Genomic DNA, 25,796 nt, shown 5'->3' with positions numbered 1-25,796 from the left:
ACTTTATTGTCCATTTCTACCGGCACATTCTGTTCTGGATTTTATGAATTAAATCTCCTGTTTTAATATTGTATGTTTTACTGGTATAATTGTTTTATAGTCGTGTTATTGATATTGATTGTTTTATTGGGCTAGGCCCCATGTAAGCCGCCCCAAGTCCCTTTGGGGAGATGGGGCGGGGTATAAAAATAAAGTTATTATTATTATTATTATTATTATTATTATTATTATTATTATTATTATTATTCGCTTATCCAAGGTTCTGCCAGTTTAGCTTGGATAAGTGAGACTCTACTGCATTATTTTTCGGGATCACATCTCACTGTTTTGTATTGCTTGAATGTGAGCTGCTTTGAGTCAGCTTTAAAAGCAGGATGCAAATAAAAAAACGAAACTGAACCCACCGATGATGGCCACGACATCTGCCAGCATGTGGCCTTGCGACATCTTATCCAAGCCGGCCTGCAAACAGGGAATGAGGAAGTGGGAGCAAGAAGAAAACACAGGTTTAGAAATCACCATTAAGACTGATTTTGGTGTTGTTGTGAGTATTATACTTCCTCAGCTCAACTTAGAAACGGAACATTTCAAAATCTTTGTTGAATAAAAACAAAGCAGAAGAAGTATGTGACAAAGGAAGGTAGCAAACATCTGGTCAAAGGAGGGTGTTCTCTTGCAGCCCAGAAAGAAGGGTGACTAACATGAAATAGGTCTGAAGCAAGCTGGGAAATTCCCCCAGACACAGGACTTTCCAATGTTGCTGCTGTGAAAGAATGAAGAGATACAACACATAGCCCATGGCCAGAGAGAGCATGGGAACTGGAGTCCGACAGCATTGAAATGCAACATTTCTGACAGTTTCTTTCTTGCATGCAAATAGCAGCCCTCTCCTCACATGATTCAAACCACCAGTTCAAGACCGGCTACAAGGTCAACTCCACGTTCCCTTATGTATCCGAGAAGCCTTCTTTTGCCTTACCAGGTGGGCAAAGCCAGGAGCCTTGATCTTGCAGCGGTACGGCCTGCTGCTCCCGTCCGAGACCAAGTAGACGCCAAACTCTCCCTGAAGGACAAGGCCGAGAAAAGAGGGAATTAATGGGTGGAAGAGAATTGCCAGGCACAAACTTCAAGCTGTTTGACGTTTTATCATCCTTGTGGGAGGCTGCTCTCATGTCCCTGCATGGGGAGCTGTAGCTGACAGACGGAAGCTCACCCGCTCTCTCCAGATTTGAACCACCGACCTGTCACTGGCACCTGTCACTGGCACCACCGGGGACTCCCCTCAATACGATATTATTTGAAATATTTAAACCTGGCTTTAATATACTGTATATACAGTAGAGTCTCACTTATCCAAGCCTCGCTTATCCAAGTTTCTGGATTATCCAAGCTATTTTTGTAGTCAATGTTTTCAATATATCGTGATATTTTGGTGCTAAATACAGTAATTACAACATAACATTATTGCGTATTGAACTGCTTTTTCTGTCAAATTTGTTGTAAAACATGATGTTTTGGTGCTTAATTTGTAAAACCATAACTTAATTTGATGTTTAATAGGCTTTTCCTTAATCCCTCCTTATTATCCAAGATATTCGCTTATCCAAGCTTCTGCCGGCCCATTTAGCTTGGATAAGTGAGACTCTACTGTATTCAAGTATACTCGGGGGGCCCAGGTGGCACAGTGTGTTAAAGCGCTGAGCTGCTGAACTTGCAGACCAAAAGGTCCCAGGTTCAAATCCCGGAAGCGGAATTGAGCGCCCGCTGCTAGCCCCAGCTCCTGCCAACCTAGCCGTTCAAAAACATGCAAATGTGAGTAGATCAATAGGTACCGCTCCAGCAGGAAGGTAATGGCACTGCATGCAGTCATGCCGGCCACATGATCTTGGAGGTGTCTACGGACAACGCCGGCTCTTCGGCTTAGAAATGGAGATGAGCACCAACCCCTAGAGTCGGACACTTTTTTGCACACTGAGCCACTGGAGGCTCCACTATTCTCTATATAACAAGTGAAATACCTTTGGAGCCTCGATGGCAGTGTAGGTGGCTCCGGGGGGCACCTGGTAGCCCTCTGTGTACAGCTTGAAGTGGTGGATGAGCGCTTCCATGGAGGTCTGGAAAGAAGGAGAAGACAGGCGGTGGAAATTCAGACAGAAAAGAAGTGGTGTTTTCCTTTGGGTGGAGGCGAGTGGAGTGTTACCTTCATCTCGGCTCTTTTGGGAGGAGAGATCTTGGCGTCGTCCACCTTGACCTCCCCTTCGGGCATCTTGTTCAGGGCCTGCACGATGATGCGGAGGGACTGGCGCATCTCTTCCACCCGGCACAGGTACCTGGGGAGAGAAAGGCCCCGAAGTAGGATGCAACGGCTGTTGAAATTCTCGCTTGTTCAGCGAAAAGCATCGTTACAAAGAGCCCAACCTGTCATAGCAGTCGCCGCGCGACCCAATCGGGACGTCAAACTCCACTTGATCGTAGACATCGTAAGGCTGGCTTTTGCGAAGATCCCACTGTATCCCTGAGCCACGGAGCATCACCCCACTGCCAAGAAAAAGAGGCATCACATGCAGAATGCAACCAAGACAGGTTCACATTATTTTCTTTGAGTTAGCTTGCCCATGCGTGCTTTAGAGGATGGCTCCATTGTATATACTGTATATACTCGAATATAAGCTGAGTTTTTCAGCCCCTTTTTTAGGACTTAAAAAAAACCCCTCGGCTTATATTCCAGTGAGGATCCTGGTTGGCTTATATTCAAGTTGGCTTATACTTGAGAATATATGGTACATTTATTATTTTTCTCTATTATTATTGCTATTATTACATTTATTATTTTTCTCTATTATTGTTGCTACTATTACATTTATTTTACTCTATTTTTATTATGATTAATACATTTATTATTTTACTCTATTTATTATTTGGGTCAGCTTAAACTCAAGAATATATGGTACATTTATTATTTTTCTCTATTGCTATTGGTATTATTACATTTATTATTTTCCTCTATTTATTATTACAGTAGAGTCTCACTTATCCAACATTCGCTTATCCAACATTCTGGATTATCCAACGCATTTTTGTAGTCAATGTTTTCAACACATCGTGATATTTTGGTGCTAAATTCGTAAATACAGTGATTACTACGTAGCATTACTGCATATTGAACTACTTTTTCTGTCAAATTTGTTGTATAACATGAAGTTTTGGTGCTTAATTTATAAAATCATAACCTAATTTGATGTTTAATAGGCTTCTCCTTAATGTCTCCTTATTATCCAACATATTCGCTTATCCAACGTTCTGCCGGCCCGTTTATGTTGGATAAGTGAGACTCTACTGTATTACATTTATTATTCTACTCTATTAATTATTATTATTACATTTATTATTTTACTCTGTTAATTATTATTATTACATTTATTATTTTACTCTTACTGTTGTTACTTTTACATTTATTTTACTCTATTTTTATTATTACAGTAGAGTCTTACTTATCCAAGACTTGCTTATCCAAGATTCTGGATTATCCGATGCATTTTTGTAGTCAATGTTTTCAATATATTGTGATATTTTAGTGCTAAATTCATAAATACAGTACAGTAGAGTCTCACTTATCCAAGCCTCACTCATCCAAGCTTCTGGATTATCCAAGCTATTTTTGTAGTCAATGTTTTCAATATATCGTGATATTTTGGTGCTAAATACCTAAATACAGTAATTACAACATAACATTACTGCGTATTGAACTACGTTTTCTGTCAAATTTGTTGTATAACATGATGTTTTGGTGCTTAATTTGTAAAACCATAACCTAATTTGATGTTTAATAGGCTTTTCCTTAATCCCTCCTTATTATCCAAGATATTTGCTTATCCAAGGTTCTGCTGGCCTGTTTAGCTTTGATAAGTAAGACTCTACTGTAATAATACATTATTATTTTACTGCATTTATTATTGCATTTATTATTTCACTCTATTATTATTAAAAGGATACATAAACCCATTTACATTGAAGAAGATGAGAATAATGACTTAATCAGAGTTGGACAGTCATATCTTAAATTACAATTTGACGTAAAAATACAAAAGCATTTAAACTGCTGATGCCTCAATTGAAGTAATTTTATCAGTATCTGTTTTTATTTCTGAAATTTACCACTCTAGGCTTATACCAGAGTCAGTGTTTTCCCAGTTTTTGTGGTAAAATTAGGTGCCTTGGCTTATATTTGGGTCGGCTTATACTTGAGTTTATTGATCTACTCACATGCCAATGTGAGTAGATCAATAGGTACCGCTCTGGCGGGAAGGTAACAGCGCTCCATGCAGTCATGCCGGCCACATGACCTTGGAGGTGTCTACGGACAACGCCGGCTCTTCAGATGAGCACCAACTCCCAGAGTCAGACATGACTGGACTTAATGTCAGGGGAAAACCTTTACCTTTACTATATACGGTATGCTTTATATAAAGGGTGAAATGCCTCTGTAAGGTTCAAGTGGTAGAAGGAAGAGCCGCTGAGCTCAAATCTACTGTCATCTTAGGCTTCACCCTTTGTCCTCCCTGCAATGCTTCCTTAGAGTTCTTTACCTAAAGCCGTAATTGAGGGCTTCCTCTGAGGTCACCACTCCAATATCAACAGTCCGGTTCTTCCAGATCCGATTGTTGGTGAGCATCTGCAATGAGAAAAGGAGACATGACCCGATTAATCTTCCAACAGATCGAGGGTTTAAAAAAAGCCTTAAATATTTATATATATATATATATATATATATATATATATATATATATATATATTAGCTGTACCCAGCCACGCGTTGCTGTGGCGAAGTCTGGTGGTATGGGAAAGAAAGTCTTGAGGAATTGGTGGTCGTTATGGTAAAGGGTAAAGGTTTTCCCCAGACATTAAGTCCAGTCGTGTCTGACTCTGGGGGTTGGTGCTCATCTCCATTTCTAAGCCGAAGAGCCGGCGTTGTCCATAGACACCTCCAAGGTCATGTGGCCATTGGCATGACTGCATGGAGCACCATTACTTTCCCACTGGAGCGGTGCCTATTGATCTACTCACATTGGGATGTTTTCGAACTGCTAGGTTGGCAGGAGCTGGGGCTAACAGCGGGCGCTCACTCCGCTCTCAGGATTTGAACCTGGGATCTTTTGGTCTGCAAGTTCAGCAGCTCAGTGCTTTAACACACTGTGCCATCAGGGGCCCCTTTTACACTGCCATATAATCCAGTTCAAATCAGATAATCTGTATTTTATAGGCAGTGTGGAAGAGGCCTAACTCTGCCTGTCCCCTGGGATGAGTGGCTTGCTAGGAGACCAAGTGGGCAGAGCATAGCCTTCTAACTGGCAGCAACTGGATAAAAACAATTACAGTAGAGTCTCACTTATCCAAGCTAAACGGGCCGGCAGAACTTTGGATAAGTGAATATCTTGGATAATAAGGAGGGATTAAGGAAAAGCCTATTAAATTTCAAATTAGATTATGATTTTACAGATTAAGCACCAAAACATCATGTTATACAACAAATTTGACAGAAAAAGTAGTTCAATACGTAGTAACATTGTGTTGTAATTACTGTATTTACGAATTTAGCACCAAAATATCACAATATATTGAAAACATTGACTACAAAAATGGCTTGGATAATCCAGAGGCTTGGATAAGCGAGGTTTGGATAAGTGAGACTCTACTGTATTTCTCTCCCTTAAATTAGGATTTTCTTTTTCTTTTCTTTTTGTTGTATGAACCTAGAGGCATGGATGAGGGGTTGTGCTGCCAAGTTTAGTGTTTCTGGGATGTATAGTTTTGTTGTTTTGTCCTAGGCCGAAATTTCATTACCCCTTTATATATATAGATATATATTTAATTTATTGCCCGCCTCCCCTTTTGGCTCAAAGCGAGAGAGAGCCTTACCTCTTCCACCTCGTCTATCCGGATGGAGAAATTCTTCACGAACTCATAGATATCGTCCATCAGACCCAAGGGCATGTCCTGGGTTTGGGTGGAAAGAAGACGACAAGATGAGCAGACGTTGAAAACGTGGTCTCTGAAGAGTGCCATTCTTCTCTCAACCTTTTTTGTATACGTTCTATTCTCCATATTTCATATCCTCCTTGTTGCCCTTTTCTGAAGCTGATCCAACTTGGTTATTTCCTCCATTTGAGGCCTGCGAGGCGATTACGGTATATACTCGAATATAAGCCTAGTTTTTCAGCCCTTTTTTTAAGACTGAAAAAGCCCCCCTCGGCTTATACTCAGGTGAGGGTCCTGGTTGGCTTATATTTGGGTCAGCTTATACTCGAGAATATATGACACATTTATTATTTTTTCTCTATTATTGGTATTAATACATTTATTATTTTTCTCTAGTATTGTTGCTACTATTACATTTATTTTACTCTATTTTTATTATTATTAATACATTTATTATTTCACTCTGATCTTATTATTATTATTACTATATTTATTATTATTAAAAAGATACATAAGCACATTTACATTGAAGAAGATGAGAATAATATGATCAGAGTTGGACAGTCTTATCTTAAATTAGAGCTTTATGTAAATATTCAAAAACATTTAACCTACTGATGCCTCAATTAATGTAATTTTATTGGTATCTGTTTTTATTTCTGAAATTTACCACCCTCGGTTTATACTTGAGTCAATGTTTTCCCAGTTTTTTGTGGTAAAATTAGGTGCCTTGGCTTATATTCGGGTCGGCTTATACTCGAGTATATACAGTACTTCTCTTAACTAGTCCCTTGGCAGGATTCTTACCTGATGGACCCCTCCCGGACGGACATAAGCAGCGTGCATCCGAGCGCCAGAAACACGCTCGTAGAATTCAAACATCTGCAGGAAGAAAAAGGTCAAAAGGAAAGGAAATACTTTAGCACAGTGCTGCTTATTAATTGGAGAGTAATTTCAGAAAGGGGGCGTGGCACAGAGGGGTGGGCGTGGCTCCTGCTCAAGAGGGCGGGGCTGAGCCTCTCCCCTAGTCCAAGATGCAGGGCTGCGAGGGGGAAGTGGGCGGGGCCAGGACTGGGATGGGTGGAGTTACGAGCTCTGAGGCAGGGCTGAGCTTCTATCCTTGTCCTGCGGCATCTGCCAGGACATGGGGGTGGGGCTAGAGGAGGGGGCAGGGCCTCTTCCCAAGTGCCTGATGGGGCTGAACCTCTATATCCTGCCTCGTGTTCTAACAAGCGCCTCAGGGGAGGTATAGAGGCTCAGCCCTGTCTCGGGCTCTTGGAAAGAGGCCCCGCCCCCACCCCTAGCCCCGCCCTTTAGTCCTAAAAGTCCTCTCAGGAGAGATATAGAGGCTCAGCCCTGTCTCGGGCTCTTGGAAGGAGGCCCCGCCCCCACCCCTAGCCCCGCCCTTTAGTCCTAAAAGTCCTCTCAGGAGAGATATAGAGGCTCAGCCCTGTCTCGGGCTCTTGGGAAGAGGCCCCGCCCCCACCCCTAGCCCCGCCCTTTAGTCCTAAAAGTCCTCTCAGGAGAGGTATAGAGGCTCAGCCCTGTCTCGGGCTCTTGGAAGGAGGCCCCGCCCCCACCCCTAGCCCCGCCCTTTAGTCCTAAAAGTCCTCTCAGGAGAGGTATAGAGGCTCAGCCCTGTCTCGGGCTCTTGGAAGGAGGCCCCGCCCCCTTTCCTAGCTCCGCCCTCTGTGTCCCAACAAGCGCCTCAGGAGAGGTATAGATTCTCAGCCCTGTCTCCAGCACTTGGGAAGAGGCCCCGCCCCTCCCCTGACCCCGCCCCCAAATGCACCTGTGGCCATCACCACTCCCCTGGATCACTGCAGCGCCCACCAGGGGGCGGTAGCGCCTACTTTGGGAAGCACTGTTCTATCTAGACAGGGTCTGCCATTTTTGCAGAGCGTGACAGGCAGAACACAATACAGTATCCAATATAATAATACACGTATAAATAATAATAATTTATTAAATAAATAATTTAATAAATTATTTAAATGAGGATTTGAAGATTGAATTGCAAAGACTGTGGCACAAGCCAGTCAAGGTGGTCCCAGTGGTGATCGGCACACTGGGTGCAGTGCCTAAAGACCTTAGTCTGCACTTAAACACAATTGGCGCTGACAAAATTACTATCTGCCAGCTGCAGAAGGCCACCTTACTGCACACATTATTCGCCGATACATCACATAATCCTAGACACTTGGGAAGTGTCCGGCATGTAATCCAGTACAACAGCCAGCAGAGTGTCTGCTGTGGACTCAACTTGTTGTGTTTTAAATAATAATAATAATAATAATAATAATAATAATAATAATAATAATAATAATAAAACTTTATTTATACCCCACTCCTTTTCCCAGATGCTATACTAATATATTGTTTATACAGTAGAGTCTCACTTATCCAATATAAACAGGCCGGCAGAACGTGAATATGTTGGATAATAAGGAGAAATTAAGGAAAAGCCTATTAAACATCAAATTAGGTTATGATTTTACAAATTAAGCACCAAAACATCATGTTATACAACAAATTTGACAGAAAAAGTAGTTCAATACACACTAATGCTATGTAGTAATTACTGTATTTATGAATTTAGCACTAAAATATCATGATGTTTTGAAAACATTGACTACAAAAATGTGTTGGATAAACCAGAACGTTGGATAAGTGAGACTCTACTGTACATATAAAATTGATAATAATATTATAATGTTATACAATATAATAATAATACACTTACTATAATTGTATATTATATATTACATGTAATCTTACTACAGTAGAGTCTCACTTATCCAAGCCTCGCTTATCCAAGCTTCTGGATAATCCAAGCCATTTTTGTAGTCAATGTTTTCAATACATCATGATATTTTGGTGCTGAATTTGTAAATACAGTAATTACAACATAACATTACTGCATATTGAACTACTTTTTCTGTCAATTTTGTTGTATAACATGATGTTTTGGTGCTTAATTTGTAAAATCATAACCTAATTTGATGTTTAATTGGCTTTTCCTTAATCCCTCATTATCCAAGATATTCGCTTATCCAAGGTTCTGCCGGCCATTTAGCTTGGATAAGTGAGACTCTACTGTAATAATATTGCAGTATAGCGGTATAGTACAATATGGTAATATATAATGTTTATATTGTGATATGCTAATAATATAATATATTGTATGTACATATAATATTGATCATAATATTATAACGTAATACAATCTAATAATAATATACTTATTATAATTGTATATTATGTATTACATGGAATATTACTAATAATACTGCAGTATAGTTGTATAGTACAATATGGTAATATATACTGTAATGCTTATATTATGATATGCTTGTAATATATTGTATGTACATATAATATTGATCATAATATTATAATGTAATACAATATAATAATAATAATAATAATAATATACTTATTATAATTGTATATTATGTATTACACGTAATATTACTAATAATATTGCAGTATAGTTGTATAGTACAATATGGTAATATATACTGTAATGCTTATATTATGATATGCTAATAATATATTGTATGTACATATAATATTGATCATAATATTATAATGTAATACAATATAATAATAATATATTTATTATAATTATATATTATGTATTACACATAATATTACTAATAATATTTCAGTATAGTACAATATAGTTATAAATAATGCTTTTATTGTGCTATGCTGATAATATAATATATTGTATTACGTATAACTTGTAAGCCACCCTGAGAAGGGCGGGATATAAATGTCGCAAATAAATCAATATCCTATTTCCATGCAGGAAATGCACAGCACATCTTCGTACCTTTTCTCTTTCCTCAAACATCCAGAAGAAGGGCGTCATAGCCCCAATGTCCAGGGCGTGCGTGGTGATGGCCATGATGTGGTTCAAGATGCGGGTAATTTCGCCAAAGAGAACTGGTAAGAAAGTGGGCAAAGACAGTGAGCTCTCAGCTATAAATGCCCAAGAAGTGCATAACATAGAGGGCACCTACTCTGTAGAATTCATGCATTTTGACACTATGTTAACTGCAATGGCAGAACGTTAAGGAATACTGGGAGGCTCATGGGTGGGCGTCATAGGACACAGCAGCTTATTTTTATAACCGCTCTGAGTCCCCTGAAATGGATTTATTTAATACATTTATATCCTGCCCTTCTCACCCCAAAGAGGACTCAGAGCGGCTTACAAATTAAATTTACATACAATATTATATTATTAGCATAGCACAATACTGGCAATAAATTACCATATTGTCTTATATCTACATATTGTAATATTATTAATTATATTACATGTAATATATAATATATACTGTATATACTCAAGTATAAGCCTAGTTTTTCAGCCCTTTTTTTAAGACTGAAAAGCCCCTCTCGGCTTATACTCGAGTGAGGGTCCTGGTTGGCTTATATTTGGATCAGCTTATACTCGAGAATGTATGGGACATTTATTATTTTTCTCCATTATTACATTTATTATTTTTCTCTATTATTGTTGCTACTATTACATTTATTTTACTCTATTTCTTATTATTATTAATACATTTATTATTTCACTCTGATCTTATTATTATTATATTTACTATTTTACTCTATTTATTATTACATGCATTATTTTCCTGTATTTATTATTATTATTACATGTATTATTTTACTCTATTATTATTAAAAAGATACGTAAGGGCATTTACATTGAAGAAGATGAGAATAATGATTTGATCAGAGTTGGACAGTCTTATCTTAAATTTGAGCTTTATGTAAATATTCAAAAACATTTAACCTACTGATGCCTCAATTAATGTAATTTTATTGGTATCTATTTTTATTTCTGAAATTTACCAACCTTCGGCTTATACTGGAGTCAATGTTTTCCCAGTTTTTTTGTGGTAAAATTAGGTACCTCAGCTTATATTCGGGTCGGCTTATACTCGAGTATATACGGTAATTAATATTATTATATTGTATTATTACAATATTATTACCACTCTATAACCCTGTTCTCTATGGTTTTTACTCCTACTTCCTTTCTCACCCGGAGTTTTAACTTAGTGTTCATGTGGCCCGCCCTTGGTTTTATTGTTCTACTGTTCTTTTGATTTTGTTTACTGTAGTGTATATATTTTTTTCTTTTTTTATTGTATTGTTTAATGCATTATGATTTGTTGTTTTATTTATATTTTGTTATATTGTATTGTTCTGGGCATGGCCCCATGTAAGCCGCCCCGAGTCCCCGTTGGGGAGATGGTGGTGGGGTATAAATAAAGATTATTATTATTATTATTATTATTATTATTATTATTATTATTATTATTATTATATTATTATTAATAATAATATTAATATTATATGTATATACAATATATTATAATATTAAATATTATTAAATATTATTGTAAATTATATTGTATATATGTATATATGCATGTGTGTGTGTATATATATATACACACACACACACACATATACACACACATGCACACATATATAGGGCGGTATAAAAATAAAGTTTGTATTATTATTATTATTATTATTATTATTATTATTATTATTATTATTATTATTATTATTATATGCCACTACCCTGGGTTCCCGGCGTAGCCCGGGTTATTTGAAAAAGTCAATGTTTCAATTGTCCCAAATGAACAAAGTTGTGGGTGAACTACAACTCCCATCATGCCAGGTTTACCATCCCCAGAAACCCCATCAGCACTTTAAGTTTGTTATGCTGGGCAAGTCTGCTCCGGATGTATCATGGGTTGGGTTGAGTGTGCTCTCTGCCTGTAGGTGAACTACAACTCCCACTCTGCTGAGCCAGTCCCCTCCAACCCCTCCAGTAGGTGATTCTGTGTGCCAAGTTTGGTCCAGGTTCATCTGATTTTATGTGTTTTATGGTATTTTTAAAATGTTTAAATTGTTTATTTTATTTATGTTATTACTGTTTTTGTTTTGACATTTGCTGTAATTGCTTTATTCTGTTTTGTTTTGGGCATCGCCCCATGTTATCCGCCCTGAGTCCCTTCGGGGAGATGGTGGCGGGATAGAAAAAGAAAGTATTATCATCATCATCATCATCATCATCATCATCGCTGTGGGTCACAGTTTCCCTGGCTGTGGGTGAACTACAACTCCCAGAAAGGAAGGTCAGTTCCCTAACCCAAACCCCCGCCAGGAATCAAATTTCGGCAACTTGTTCACCCACCTCGAATCCACTGAGCTCTCAGGGGTGGACGGATATTAAGCAGCTTCTCCACCGCTAAGGAATAGGCCTGTTCATTGCACATCATGGAGACATAATCCAGCCGGTCAAAATACGGCAGAGCCTAAAGCGGAAATAGTTAGTTTAATACAGATGGAAACATCACCAAGAATCATCTGGAAGTACAGTAGAGTCTCACTTATCCAAGACTAACTTATCCAAGGTTCTGGATTATCCAATGCATTTTTGTAGTCAATGTTTTCATTATATTGTGATATTCTGGTACTAAATTTGTAAATACCGTAATTACAACATAACATTACTGTGTATTGAACTACTTTTTCTGTCAAATTTGTTGTATAACATGATGTTTTGGTGCTTAATTTGTAAAAGCATTACCTATTTTGATATTTAATAGGCTTTTCCTTAATCTCTTCTTATTATCCAAGATATTCACTTATCCAAGGTTCTGCCGGACCGTTTAGCTTGGATAAGTGAGACTGTATTGTATTTACATAAAACTGTAATTCAAGACTGTCCAGCTCTGATTAAATCATTATTCTCATCTTCTTCAATGTAAATGTGCTTATATATCCTTTTAATAATAATAGTGTAAAATAATAAGTGTAATAATACTAATAAATACAGTAACATAACAAATGTAATAATAAAGTAAAAATGCAACAATAAACATATCAGTGAAATAATAAATGTATTAATAAAAATAAAATAAAGTAAAATAAGTGTAATTGTAACAATAATAATAGAGTAAAATAATAAATGCAATAATACAATAATAGAAAAAAATAATAAATGCACCATATATTTTGATGATGAGTATGACTGCATGGAGCACAGTTACCTTCCCACAGAAGTGGTACCTATTGATCTACTCACATTTGCATGTTTTCAAACTGCTGGGTTGGCAGAAGGTGGGGCTAACAGCGGAAACTCACCCACTCCATGGATTTGAACCACCAGCCTTTTGGTCGGCAAGTTCAGCAGCTGAGTGGTTTAACCCACTGCACCACCGGGGGCTCTGTGATCTATACAGTAGGTCAGGGGTCCCCAAACTAAGGCCCGGGGGCCGGATGCGGCCCAATGAAGCTATTTATCCGCCCCCCAAGGCACATGGGCAGAAGCGGATTGGGCTAAATGACCCAAGGGGTCTCTTCCAACCCTCTTTATTGTTATTATTTTATTGTTATTATTAACATTGAGGCTGGGTGGCCATCTGTCAGGGGTGCTTTGCTTGTGCTTTTGGTGCACAGAGGCAGAAGGGGGTTGGCCCAAGTGGCCCAAAGGGTCTCTTCCAACCTTCTTTGTTATTATTATTATTGTTGTTGTTGTTATTATTATTATTATTGCTTGGTGGCCAACTATAGTCCAGCCCTCCAACAGTCTGAAGGATCATGAACTGGCCCCCTGTTTTAAAAGTTTGGGGACCCCTGACATTAAGTCCAGTCGTGTCCGACTCTGGGGGTTGGTGCTCATCACCATTTCTAAGCCAAAGAGCCGGCGTTGTCCGCAGACACCTCCAAGATCATGTGGCCACTGGCATGACTGCATGGAGCGCCGTTACCTTCCCGCCAGAGCAGTACCTATTGATCTACTCACATTGGCATGTTTTCGAACTGCTAGGTTGGCAGAAGCTGGAGCTAACCCTAACACCGCTCTCCGGGTTTGAACCTGGGACCTTTGGGTCTGCAAGTTCAGCAGCTCAGCGCTTTAACACACTGAGCCACCAGAGGCTCCTGATCTATACAGTAGGACTCTGTAAATAATTATACCACACTCACTCTTTGTTTACTTCACAAAACCACCCCGCAACGTTACCTGGAGATAGGTCTTATACTCGATCAGTTTCTCCGTGCCCCGATGAAGCAAGCCGATGTGAGGGTCGCATTTCTTCACGCTCTCCCCGCTGAGCTCCATCACCAAGCGCAAGACCCCGTGCGCGGCAGGATGCTGCGGCCCAAAATTGATGGTCAGGTTGGACACCGGCTTCTCCCTGGGAGGGTCTTTGTCTGTTGAGGGCGGAAGAGAACAGGCGAGTCAAGCTGTTTGTAAGACATGCAAGGCCAAGAGAATCTGGGAGAAGGGCAACCACCTTTGTATATTTATTTGCGACACTTCTATCCCGCCCTTCTCACCCCGAAGGGGACTCAGGGCGGCTTACAAGTTATATGTACATATAATATTTCATGTTACGTATTAGCATAGAACAATTAGCATAGAACAGTCACTAAATCACCAGCCTCATTATAATTCTATTCTGAATTTTATTAGGTCCCTCTTATTTGGGTATTTTAATCTGACGATGCTATCTCTATATTGCTGCTGCAGTTCCCCCACCTATGAAGTTGATTGATGGTGGTTGTTTGATATTATTATTATTGTATTAACTCTTGTGTTATTACCTTATTGTGTTTTCACTTGTGTATATTGTGCAAATGTATTTATGTCGTTACTTCTGTGAACTATGTTGACTGGGCTTTGCCCCATGTGAGCCGCCCCGAGTCCCCGCGGGGAGATGGTGGAGGAGTATAAATAAAGTTTTATTATTATATTATATTATTATTATATACAGTAGAGTCTCACTTATCCAACACTTGCTTATCCAACATTCTGGATTATCCAACGCATTTTTGTAGTCAATGTTTTCAATAAATCATGATATTTTGGTACTAAATTTGTAAATACAGTAATTACAACATAACATCACTGCGTATTGAACTATTTTTTCTGTCAAATTTGTTGCATAACATGATGTTTTGGTGCTTAATTTGTAAAATCATAACCTAATTTGATGTTTAATAGGTTTCTCCTTAATCTCTCCTTATTATCCAACACATTCGCTTATCCAATGTTCTGCCAGCCCATTTATGTTGGATAAGTGAGACTCTACTGTATTACTATATTGTACCATACCATCATACTGCAATATTATTAGTCATATTATAGTAGAGTGTCAGCTCACCACAGCCGCTCCTGAATGAACACACGAGACTCTCTGTGATATCACCAGAAACTTTACTGCAGGAAACATAAACATCCGAAAAGCCAAGAATGGGAGACTCCGGCCAACCATCCTTTATATACCCTCCCCCTCATTTGAAAAGTCTCTTCCCGCTCAGTAAAACCCCGCGCAAATTCCCCGCCAAGTCCAGCAGCCGTTTCTTCTCCGAGTCCTGAGACGCAGGTGTCTTATCAATGTCAGTGACCCTGAAACTCAGAGCCACATACAGGCTCTAGTAGCAGGGTTCTGACATGGCATCCTCCTCCCCTTCGTCCTGGAAGGAAAAGATTAAACACAACTATTGTTCTCCGCTGTCCAGAGTTCCTTTATACTTTTTTAACAGGCTGCAATGGAATACCGGGTGTACCTTCCCTAGGTCCTTGGGTAGCTTCAGCTCATAGGTCACTTCGTTTATTCTTTTCGCTACCCTGAACGGCCCTATATAGCGTGGAGCCAATTTCTTAGATGGGAACCCCAATTTCAGGTTTTTTGTGCTCAGCCAAACCAGATCTCCTTCGCCCAATTTGTCCCCCTCTCGGCGCCTACGATCTGCAAAGAGCTTGTACTTCTTTTGTGTTTCCCTCAATGCCTCCACCACGGTCTGCCACCCTTGTTTAATTTTGGCCGGCCATTCCTTGTCGGTCTGGCCCTCTCCTTCCTTCCACTCGGGTAGCCTGGGGAAAGGTGCCACCTCCTGTCCGTATACTATTTCGAATGGGGCACGACCTGTGGCCGAATGTACGGCCCCGTTAAAAGCCATCTCAGCAAACGGAAGAAGGTCCGCCCAATCGTCCTGTCTATAATTGGTGTACATCCTCAAGAATTGGCACAGTGTCTGTTGGGTACGTTCGACCCCCCCGTTGGTCGCGGGATGAAAAGCCGAGCTCAGATTCCTTTCCGCTCCTAACAGCTGTAAGAATTTTCCCCAAAATTTTGCAGTGAATTGGACTCCCCGGTCGCTAATTATTTTGTCGGGACACCCATGTAGGCGATATACATGCTTCACATACAAATCAGCGAGCTTTTCAGCCGAGGGGAGTTTTGGCAGGGCCACAAAGTGTGCCTGTTTTGAGAATAGGTCCAATATTGTCCAAATGTATCTGTGGCCTCTGCTGGGGGGTAGTTCGCCTACAAAATCCATTGCCACGCATTCCCATGGCCTCATGGGCTCCACCACCTTCTGCAATAGCCCCTGGGGCTTCCCAGGTGGTGTTTTGCCCTCTGCACATAATTCACACTGCGTGACGTACCCCCTGGCGTCTTTCCTCATTCCGGGCCACCAGCATTGTTTGGCCAACAGTTTAATAGTCCTGGTGGGGCCTAGATGACCTGCACCCTTGTTATCGTGGCATTTCCTTAACATTTCTTGTCTTAAACATTCAGGAATATACAATTTCTTATTAACAAACACCAAATCCCCACACAGTTCTCCCTGTTCTTTGTTCGTTTGTAACCATTTGTCCATTCCATATGCTCGCTTCAACTCTTCCTCCCATATTTCTCCTCCCCCCGTGGAAATGGCAGTGCGTTTGTTTTCTTTGGCTGCTTGTGCTCGAGTCAGCACTGCCAGGCCCCATTGCTTATCTAGGAAAAGGCTCCCCTCAGATTCCTGAATTCCTCCCCCGTGCTGAGGCATCCGAGAGAGAGCGTCAGCGAGTATGTTGTGTTTCCCCTGGAAGAACTTGAGTCTGAAATCAAAACGGCTGAAATATTGGGCCCATCTAATCTGCTTCGCTGATAGTTTACGAGGGGATCTCAGATACTGTAAATTTCTATGATCAGTCCACACCTCAAACGGTGTTCCACTTCCTTCCAGGAAGTGTCTCCAGCACTCTAGTGCTTTCAGAATCGCTAAGGCTTCTCTCTCCCAAATCGGCCAGTTTTTTTCTGTATCGCTAATTTTTTTCGACAGATAGCCACATGGCTTCAGGTTCCCCCCCTCGTCTTTCTGCAGCAGAACTGCCCCATATGCCCGGTCTGACGCATCGCAATGTAGTACAAAGGCCTTAGACATATCAGGGTGCTGTAGGACAGGCTCCTCGGTAAAACGCTTTTTTAGGGCTTCGAAAGCTTCCTGGCATTCTATTGTCCAGGTCAGTTTGGCCCCTGGGGCCTTCACTTTGGCTGTTTCTCCCCTGCCTTTAGTCTTTAACAAATCCGTTAATGGCAAAGTGAGGCGCGCAAAGTCCTTGATAAATGTTCTATAGAAGTTTGCGAACCCCAGGAAGGATTGCAGCTGCTTCCGTGTTCTGGGGGCTTCCCACCCCCTTACGTCTTCCACCTTCGCAGGGTCCATCGCCACTCCCTGGGAGGAAATCCTATACCCCAGAAAGTCTATCTGGTCTTTATTGAACTCGCACTTGGCAAGCTTCGCATACAGCTTCGCTTCCCTCAACTTTTGTAGGACTTCCCTGACTAGTTCTACGTGTTGCTCCTTGGTCCGAGACATTATCAATATGTCATCTAAAAAAATAAAGACTCCCTTGTACAATAATGGATGCAACACTTCGTTGATTAATTGCATGAACGCGGCCCCTCCCCCGCATAAACCGAATGGGAGCACACAATAATTGAATAATCCGAAGGCGCAGGAGAAGGCCGTCTTCCACCTGTCCTCTGGTTTGATCTGCAATTTATGGTAAGCCTCAATTAAATCCAATTTAGTGAATATCTGTCCCTCCGATAACTGGGCGATCAAGTCCTTCACTAAGGGTAGAGGGTATTTATTTACAGTACTGATTGCATTCAGGCCCCTGTAGTCAATGCAGAGCCTCAGCGTTTGGTCCTTTTTCCGCCTAAACAACACAGGTGCCCCTAAAGGGGAGTTCGAAGGTTCTATGAAACCTCTCGCTAGGTGTTTATCAATGTACTTTCTCAGTTCCTCCTTTTCCCTAGCCGACATCGGGTATATCTTTGCCTTGGGAAGCTCTGCTCCTGGGACTAGCTCTATTTTCACTTCAACTCTCCGCTTCGGTGGGAAATTGTCTGCTTCCTTCTCGTCAAACACGTCCACAAAATCCCGATACTCTGGGGGTAATTTATCTGCCAGTTCTGCTATTCTGATAGAGTCTTCCTCCCCCCTTTTCCCCGGCTCCCTCTCAACTTCCTGGCTCCCTTCTTCCAAACTCATCCCGAAAATCATGCTCTTATCCTCCCAGTTGATTTGCGGGTTGGCCTGCCCCAGCCACGGCATGCCTAGTATAACATTATAGCTGGCTATTTGTGATATCACAAACGACACCTTTCCTTCCCAACTCCCTATCTTACACTTTACATCTTCGGCACTGTACCTAGCTAACGATCCTGATGCTGTGGATCCGTCCAACTGCGAAAATGCTATTGGGGATTCTAGGTTCGTCCTTTCGCATCCTAATCCCTCGGCTAATTCAGGGGAAATGATGTTCCTGGAACATCCACAATCCACAAACGCTTTGCAGGTTGCTTGTTTGCTGCCATTTTCAAGCTGAATGGGGACCACTATCATAGCTTTGTCCTGACTTACCAACCCCCCCGAATGGTGCCTCATCGGCGTTTCTTCCTCGGCGCGTTTTCCTGCCACGGCTCTTGGTTTGGGCTGGCCTCCGCTTTCCCCTTTTCTCTGCCAGCACTCGGCAGCTCTGTGGCCCAACCGGCCGCACACAAAGCAGCCACTCCTGCTGGCGCTCACGTTCCCTGTCGGCTCCGCTCTCCTCCCGGCTGGGGCTGATCCCTCCTTCCGGTTCCCCTCTTTCATCTGCGGCCGTTGCTGTAGCGCTCCTCGGTGCCTCCTCGCCTGGGCCAGCGATGTCTCGACGCGCCCCGCCAGCTGAATCCATCCGCGCAGTGTGTCAGGCTCATCACGATGCACCGCCCAGGAGAGGATCTCCCTCCTGAGCCCCTCTTTGAAGAGTTCCATCTTTGTCACTGCAGACCATTCCGGCACCTTTTCGGCGAGGCATTGGAATTCCTCCGCATACTCAGATACCGACCTCTGCCCCTGGGAGACGGTCTTCAACTTCTCCCTCGCCCGGATCTGCTCCAATGGATCTCGGAAACGGGTCTCCAGAGCCCCCATAAAGCGTCGGACTGACCCCAGACATGGGTCGCGCCGCGCGTGCAGCTGAACGTACCAGCTAGCCGCTCCCCTCTTCAACACTGCGCCAATGGCCCGTATCCGGCTGGATTCCGTTCTAAAAGTGTGAGCATTGTCCTCCATATAGCCCCTCACCGTGGTAAGGAAAAAATCCAGTTCAGAGGACTCTCCCCCAAACTCGATCCTTAGTTCCTCTCGTCTCGGTAGGGGTCCCTGTGGTGGCAATCCCCAATTCTCCGCCCGTCGCAAGCCTCCTTGCGGACCAGTGGGCCCCGCTGCCGTTTCTCTTGGCCCTGTGCCACGCCCGGCATTCGCCAGGGGCACCAGGGTCTCAGCTGGGAGCGTAGTCGGGATTCTCGGAGGCTTTTCCCCTTCGTCGTCACTCTCCTCCACCCGCGTCAGGCTTGGTTGGGTCTTGGGCCGGGCGCCGGGCTCCTTTCGCATTTCCCTTCCCTTCGGTGCTGGGAGGTCTGCAAAGCCCTGGCTGCTTCCCACGCTCACGTCCCACATTGAGCCAGCCCGAAGTTCCCTTCCTCTCTCTGGCTCCGCCAAAAACGCCAGGCGCTCCATCGCCCTCGACATTACTGCCAGGGTGGTCTCCATCGCCGACATCCTCTCCTCCAGAAACACCATCCGTTGTGGGCCTGGGGAAGGTGAACCTTCCTCTCCTCCGGTGCTGTCTCCCCGCACCACTCCACGCCTCTGGGTTACCCCATTTGGCTGGGCATAAGCGGTGGATGACGCCAGGGCCGCCAGCTGGTGGAACTCAGCGTCCGGCTCGGGAGTGGCCCTTCCCGACCTTCCTCCTCCTGCGCCCAAGAGTTCTTCATCCTCCACTTGCATGTTACACCTCACCGCTACGGCGGGATGGTGTCTATATTCTTGGCTTAGTGTCAGCTCACCACAGCCGCTCCTGAATGAACACACGAGACTCTCTGTGATATCACCAGAAACTTTACTGCAGGAAACATAAACATCCGAAAAGCCAAGAATGGGAGACTCCGGCCAACCATCCTTCATATACCCTCCCCCTCATTTGAAAAGTCTCTTCCCGCTCAGTAAAACCCCGCGCAAATTCCCCGCCAAGTCCAGCAGCCGTTTCTTCTCCGAGTCCTGAGACGCAGGTGTCTTATCAATGTCAGTGACCCTGAAACTCAGAGCCACATACAGGCTCTAGTAGCAGGGTTCTGACAGTAGAGTCTCACTTATCCAAGCCTCTGGATAATCCAAGCCATGTTTGTAGTCAATGTTTTCAATAAATCATGATATTTTGGTGCTAAATTAGTAAATACAGTAATTACAACATAACATTACTGCATATTGAACTACTTTTTCTATCAAATTTGTTGTAAAACATGAAGTTTTGGTGCTTAATTTGTAAAATCATAACCTAATTTGATGTTTAATAGGCTTTTCCTTAATCCCTCCTTATTATCCAAGATATTTGCTTATCCAAGCTTTTGCCAGCCCGTTTAGCTTGGATAAGTGAGACTCTACTGTACATGTAATATACAATTATAATAGCATATTATTATTATATTGTATTACATTATAATATTATTATCAATATTATATGTACAGTGTTCCCTCACTACTTCGCGGTTCACTTTTTGCAGATTTGCTGTTTCGCGGTTTTTCAATAAACTTGAAAAGACTATTATAAATCATAAAAAATTTCAATTTACAGCCTAAGGAAGGGAGGAAGGAGAAGCCAAAGGGAGAGAAAAGGAGCCCAAGGGGCAACAGGAGGAGGAGAAGGTGATTTATCAACACACAATTCATTGATAAAGACTTAAAATAGTGTATTACAGTACTACTAAAATAATGTATAAATATTAAAATAAATATAGTGTCCCTACTTCGCGGATTTTCACTTACTGCGGGTGGTCCTGGAACCTAACCCCAGCAATAAGTGAGGGAACACTGTATATGCAATATAATATATTATTAATATAGCATAATATTAATATTGTATATTATTATATTGTTATCTTGACACAGGAGACCTTGTAAAAGCTACAACTCCATGATTCCACAGTATTAACACCTGGCAGTTAAAAGTGGTGTCGAACTTAATTATTTCCACAGTGTAGATGTTGGAGAAAGTGGCTCTAACCACCATTATGTTCATTCCTATTATAGTATTTTCCAAAATGACACAGAACATCCTCGACTCAGCTGACCATCGCAATCTCCATATCCAGCCTTTACGTAAGAACAACTTCAGGATGGATCCATGGACCAACTCACCATCCCAGGGCGGAGGAACCCACTTCTCGGTCTCTTTGCTGGGGTACATGACCGCTCCTCCGAATTGTTTGAGATACTCCACGTCGGGTTGCCACTGCTTTCCTCTGAAGAAAACAAGAAGGTAAGATCCAGCGATGAGCTCATGACCAAGCCACATTCTTACAGAATCCTATATTTGGAAGAGCCCCCAAAAGCCATCCAATTCAATCCTTGATTCCTGCCTGGGGGCATCCTTTGTTGGGAGGTATTAGCTGGCCCTGATTGCTTCCTGTCTGGATTTCCCTTCCAACTCTAGATTCTATAATCATCATTATTTATTTATTTATTACATTAATATGCCGCCCTTCTCACCCCAAAGGGGACTCAGAGAGGATTACAAATTACATTCACATACAATACATTATATTATTAGCATAGGTTTTCGGATGAATGGATCTGAGCATATGTATTTTTAAAATTTATATACAGTAGAGTCTCACTTATCCAAGCTAAACGGGCTAGCAGAAGCTTGGATAAGCGAATATCTTGGATAATAAGGAGGGATTAAGGAAAAGCCTATTAAACATCAAGTTAGGTTATGATTTTACAAATGAAGCGCCAAAACATCATGTTATACAACAAATTTGACAGAAAAAGGAGTTCAATATGCAGTAATGTTATGTTGTAATTATATATTGAAAACATTGACTACAAAAATGGCTTGGATTATCCAGAAGCTTGGATAAGCAAGGCTTGGATAAGTGAGACTCTACTGTACTGTAATTTTATATTGTATTTATTGTTTTTAACTGATTTTATGTATTGTTGATTGATTTTGTGTAGCATCTAATTGTGCCAGTGTTGTAAGCCGCCCTGAGTCCCTTTGGATGAGAATATTGGAAATAAATAAATAATAAATAGTACAATACTAGCATTAAATTATTATATTGTACTATAGCATTATATTGTGATTGGGTGATGGTGACAGGGGACAGGGAAAAGGCAGAACTGCTCAATGCCTTCTTTGCCTCGGTCTTCTCAGAAAAAGAAAGCCATCTTCAACCTCAGCAACACGGAATGGACGAAGGATTGGGGGAAATCCAACCCCAAAAAGGGAGACACGTTGTCCAGGAACACCTGGCCGCTCTAAATGAATTCAAGTCCCCAGGGCCAGATCAGCTACATCCAAGAGTATTGAAGGAACTAGCGGAAGTTATTTCAGAACCACTGGCAATTATCTTCAAGAGTTCTTGGAGAACGGGAGAAGTCCCAGCAGATTGGAGGAGGGCGAATGTGGTCCCTATCTTCAAGAAGGGGAAAAAGAACGACCCAAACAATTACCGTCCGGTCAGCCTCACATCAATACCAGGCAAGATTCTGGAAAAGATCATTAAGGAAGTGGTCTGCGAACACTTAGAAACAAATGCGGTCATTGCTAATAGTCAACACGGATTTACCAAAAACAAGTCATGCCAGACTAATCTGATCTCTTTTTTCGATAGAGTTACGAGTTGGGTCGATACAGGGAATGCTGTGGATGTAGCGTACCTGGATTTCAGTAAGGCCTTCGACAAAGTCCCCCACGACCTTCTGGCAAACAAACTAGTAAAATGTGGGCTAGACAAAACTACGGTTAGGTGGATCTGCAATTGGCTAAGCGAACGAACCCAAAGGGTGCTCACCAATGCGTCGTCTTCATCATGGAAAGAAGTCATGAGTGGAGTGCCGCAGGGCTCCGTCCTGGGCCCGGTTCTGTTCAACATCTTTATTAACGACTTAGACGAAGGGTTAGAAGGCACGATCATCAAGTTTGCAGACGCACAAAACTGGGAGGGATAGCTAACACTCCAGAAGACAGGAGCAGAATTCAAAACGATCTTGACAGACTAGAGAGATGGGCCAAAACTAACAAAATGAAGTTCAACAGGGACAAATGCAAGATACTTCGCTTCGGCAGAAAAAATGGAAATCAAAGATACAGAATGGGGGACGCCTGGCTTGACAGCAGTGTGTGCGAAAAAGACCTTGGAGTCCTCGTGGGGAACAAGTTAAACATGAGCCAGCAATGTGATGCGGCAGCTAAAAAAGCCAATGGGATTCTGGCCTGCATCAATAGGGGAATAGCGTCTAGATCCAGGGAAGTCCTGCTCCCCTCTATTCTGCCTTGGTCAGACCACACCTGAAATCACACTGTGTCCAATTTTGGGCACCACAGTTGAAGGGAGATGTTGACAAGCTGGAAAACGTCCAGAGGAGGGCGACTAAAATGATTAAGGGTCTGGAGAACAAGCCCTATGAGGAGCGGCTTAAAGAGCTGGGCATGTTTAGCCTGCAGAAGAGAAGGCTGAGAGGAGACATGATAGCCATGTACAAATACGTGAAGGGAAGTCAAAGGGAGGAGGGAGCAAGCTTGTTTTCTGCTGCCCTGCAGACTAGGACACGGAACAATGGCTTCAAACTACAGGAAAGGAGATTCCACCTGAACATCAGGAAGAACTTCCTCACTGTGAGGGCTGTTCAGCAGTGGAACTCTCTCCCCAGGGCCGTGGTGGAGGCTCCTTCCTTGGATTCTTTTAAGCAGAGGCTGGATGGCCATCTGTCGGGGGTGCTTTGAATGCGATTTCCTGCTTCTTAGCAGGGGGTTGGACTAGATGGCCCATGTGGTCTCTTCCAACTCTACTATTCTATGATTCTATGATTCTATTATTAGTAATATTACATTTAATATATAAAATATAATTAACATTATTAAATTGTATTATTATCAGTATTATATCGTAATACATTATAATATTATCAATATTATATTTATTTAATATTAATTATTTAATACATTTATATCCTGCCCTTCTCACCCCGAAATGGACTCAGGTATATAGGTATACACAACATATTACATTATTATGTAATACTATAAATTAAGTTGTATATTATATACTATATATATATATATATATATACTGTAGAGTCTCACTTATCCAACATAAATGGGCTGGCAGAACGTTGGATAAGCAAATATGTTGGATAAGGAGGAGAGATTAAGGAAAAGCCTATTAAACATCAAATTAGATTGTGATTTTACAAATTAAGCATCAAAACATCATGTTATACAATAAAATTTTACAGAAAAAGTACAGTAGAGTCTCACTTATCCAAGCCTCGCTTATCCAAGCCTCTGGATTATCCAACCCATTTTTGTAGTCAAAGTTTTCAAAATAGCGTGATATTTTGGTGCTAAATTGGTAAATACAGTAATTACAACATAACATTACTGCGTATTGAACTGCTTTTTTCTGTCAAATTTGTTGTATAACATGTTTTGTTGCTTAATTTGTAAAATGATAACCTAATTTGATGTTTAATAGGCTTTTCCGTAATCCCTCCTTAATATCCATGATATTCCCTTTTCCAAGCTTCTGCCGGCCCGTTTAGCTTGGTTAAGTGAGACTCTACTGTAGTTCAATACGCAGTAATGTTATGTAGTAATTACTGTATTTACAAATTTAGCACCAAAATATCACGATATATTGAAAAAATTGACTACAAAAATGCCTTGGATAATCCAGAAGCTTGGATAAGCAAGACTCTACTGTATTATTAAATTGTATTATTATCAGTATTATATCGTAATACATTATAATATTATCAATATTATATGTATATACAATATATAATATTATTAAATAATTTAAATTGTAATTGTAAGTTGTATATTATATACTATATGTATATAGTTATATATATATATATATATATATATATATATATATATATATATTAGCTGTGCCCAGCCACGCGTTGCTGTGGCGTTGTCTGGTGGTGTTGGTGAGAAATTGTTGAGGTAGTGGTGGTATTGAATGTCTGTTGAATGGTTGTCTTTATGTTTAGTATGCACACTGAAGTGGATTATATGGCAGTGTGGACTCAAGATAATCCAGTTCAAAGCAGATAATATAAGACTCTAAATGGGTTATATAGCTGTTTGGAAGGGCCTTGAGTCCACACTGCCATATAATCCAGTTAAAATCTGATAATCTGTGGAAGAGGCCTAAGTGAGGCCTAACTGTGCCTGTCCCCTGGGCTGAGTAGGTTGCTAGGAGACCAAGTGGGTGGAGCTTAGCCTTCAAACTGGCAGCAATTGGATAAAAACTATTATTCCTCTCCCTGTAATTAGGACTTTATTTTTCTTTTCTTTTTGTTGTATCAACCTAGAGCCGTGAATGATGGGCTGTGTTGTCAAATTTCGAGGTTGGGGGGCCTGTAGTTTT

The 25,796-nt window shown here is 41.4% G+C and overlaps 1 protein-coding gene across 1 annotated transcript in view; it reads right to left on the bottom strand.

Annotated features, from left to right (window-relative positions):
- ndufs2 (NADH:ubiquinone oxidoreductase core subunit S2) overlaps positions 1 to 25,796 on the bottom strand; it is a 28,808-nt gene that overhangs the window by 2,560 nt on the left and 452 nt on the right. Inside the window, exons 2-13 of the mRNA XM_062964890.1 lie at positions 21,550 to 21,653; positions 14,045 to 14,235; positions 12,212 to 12,332; positions 9,815 to 9,927; positions 6,784 to 6,858; positions 5,917 to 5,994; positions 4,587 to 4,672; positions 2,419 to 2,538; positions 2,201 to 2,330; positions 2,019 to 2,114; positions 980 to 1,063; positions 405 to 462 (exon numbers count right to left, since the gene is read on the bottom strand). Of these exons, the coding sequence (XP_062820960.1) occupies positions 405 to 462; positions 980 to 1,063; positions 2,019 to 2,114; positions 2,201 to 2,330; positions 2,419 to 2,538; positions 4,587 to 4,672; positions 5,917 to 5,994; positions 6,784 to 6,858; positions 9,815 to 9,927; positions 12,212 to 12,332; positions 14,045 to 14,235; positions 21,550 to 21,653 (1,256 nt within the window). The remainder of the gene's footprint in view (positions 1 to 404; positions 463 to 979; positions 1,064 to 2,018; positions 2,115 to 2,200; positions 2,331 to 2,418; positions 2,539 to 4,586; positions 4,673 to 5,916; positions 5,995 to 6,783; positions 6,859 to 9,814; positions 9,928 to 12,211; positions 12,333 to 14,044; positions 14,236 to 21,549; positions 21,654 to 25,796) is intronic.

The sequence above is a fragment of the Anolis carolinensis genome, unplaced genomic scaffold (assembly GCF_035594765.1).
Source record: "Anolis carolinensis isolate JA03-04 unplaced genomic scaffold, rAnoCar3.1.pri scaffold_14, whole genome shotgun sequence".
NCBI lineage: Eukaryota > Metazoa > Chordata > Lepidosauria > Squamata > Dactyloidae > Anolis > Anolis carolinensis.
The sequence above is the reverse complement of the archived record's forward strand: the minus strand, read 5'-3'. Positions and strand labels throughout refer to the sequence as shown.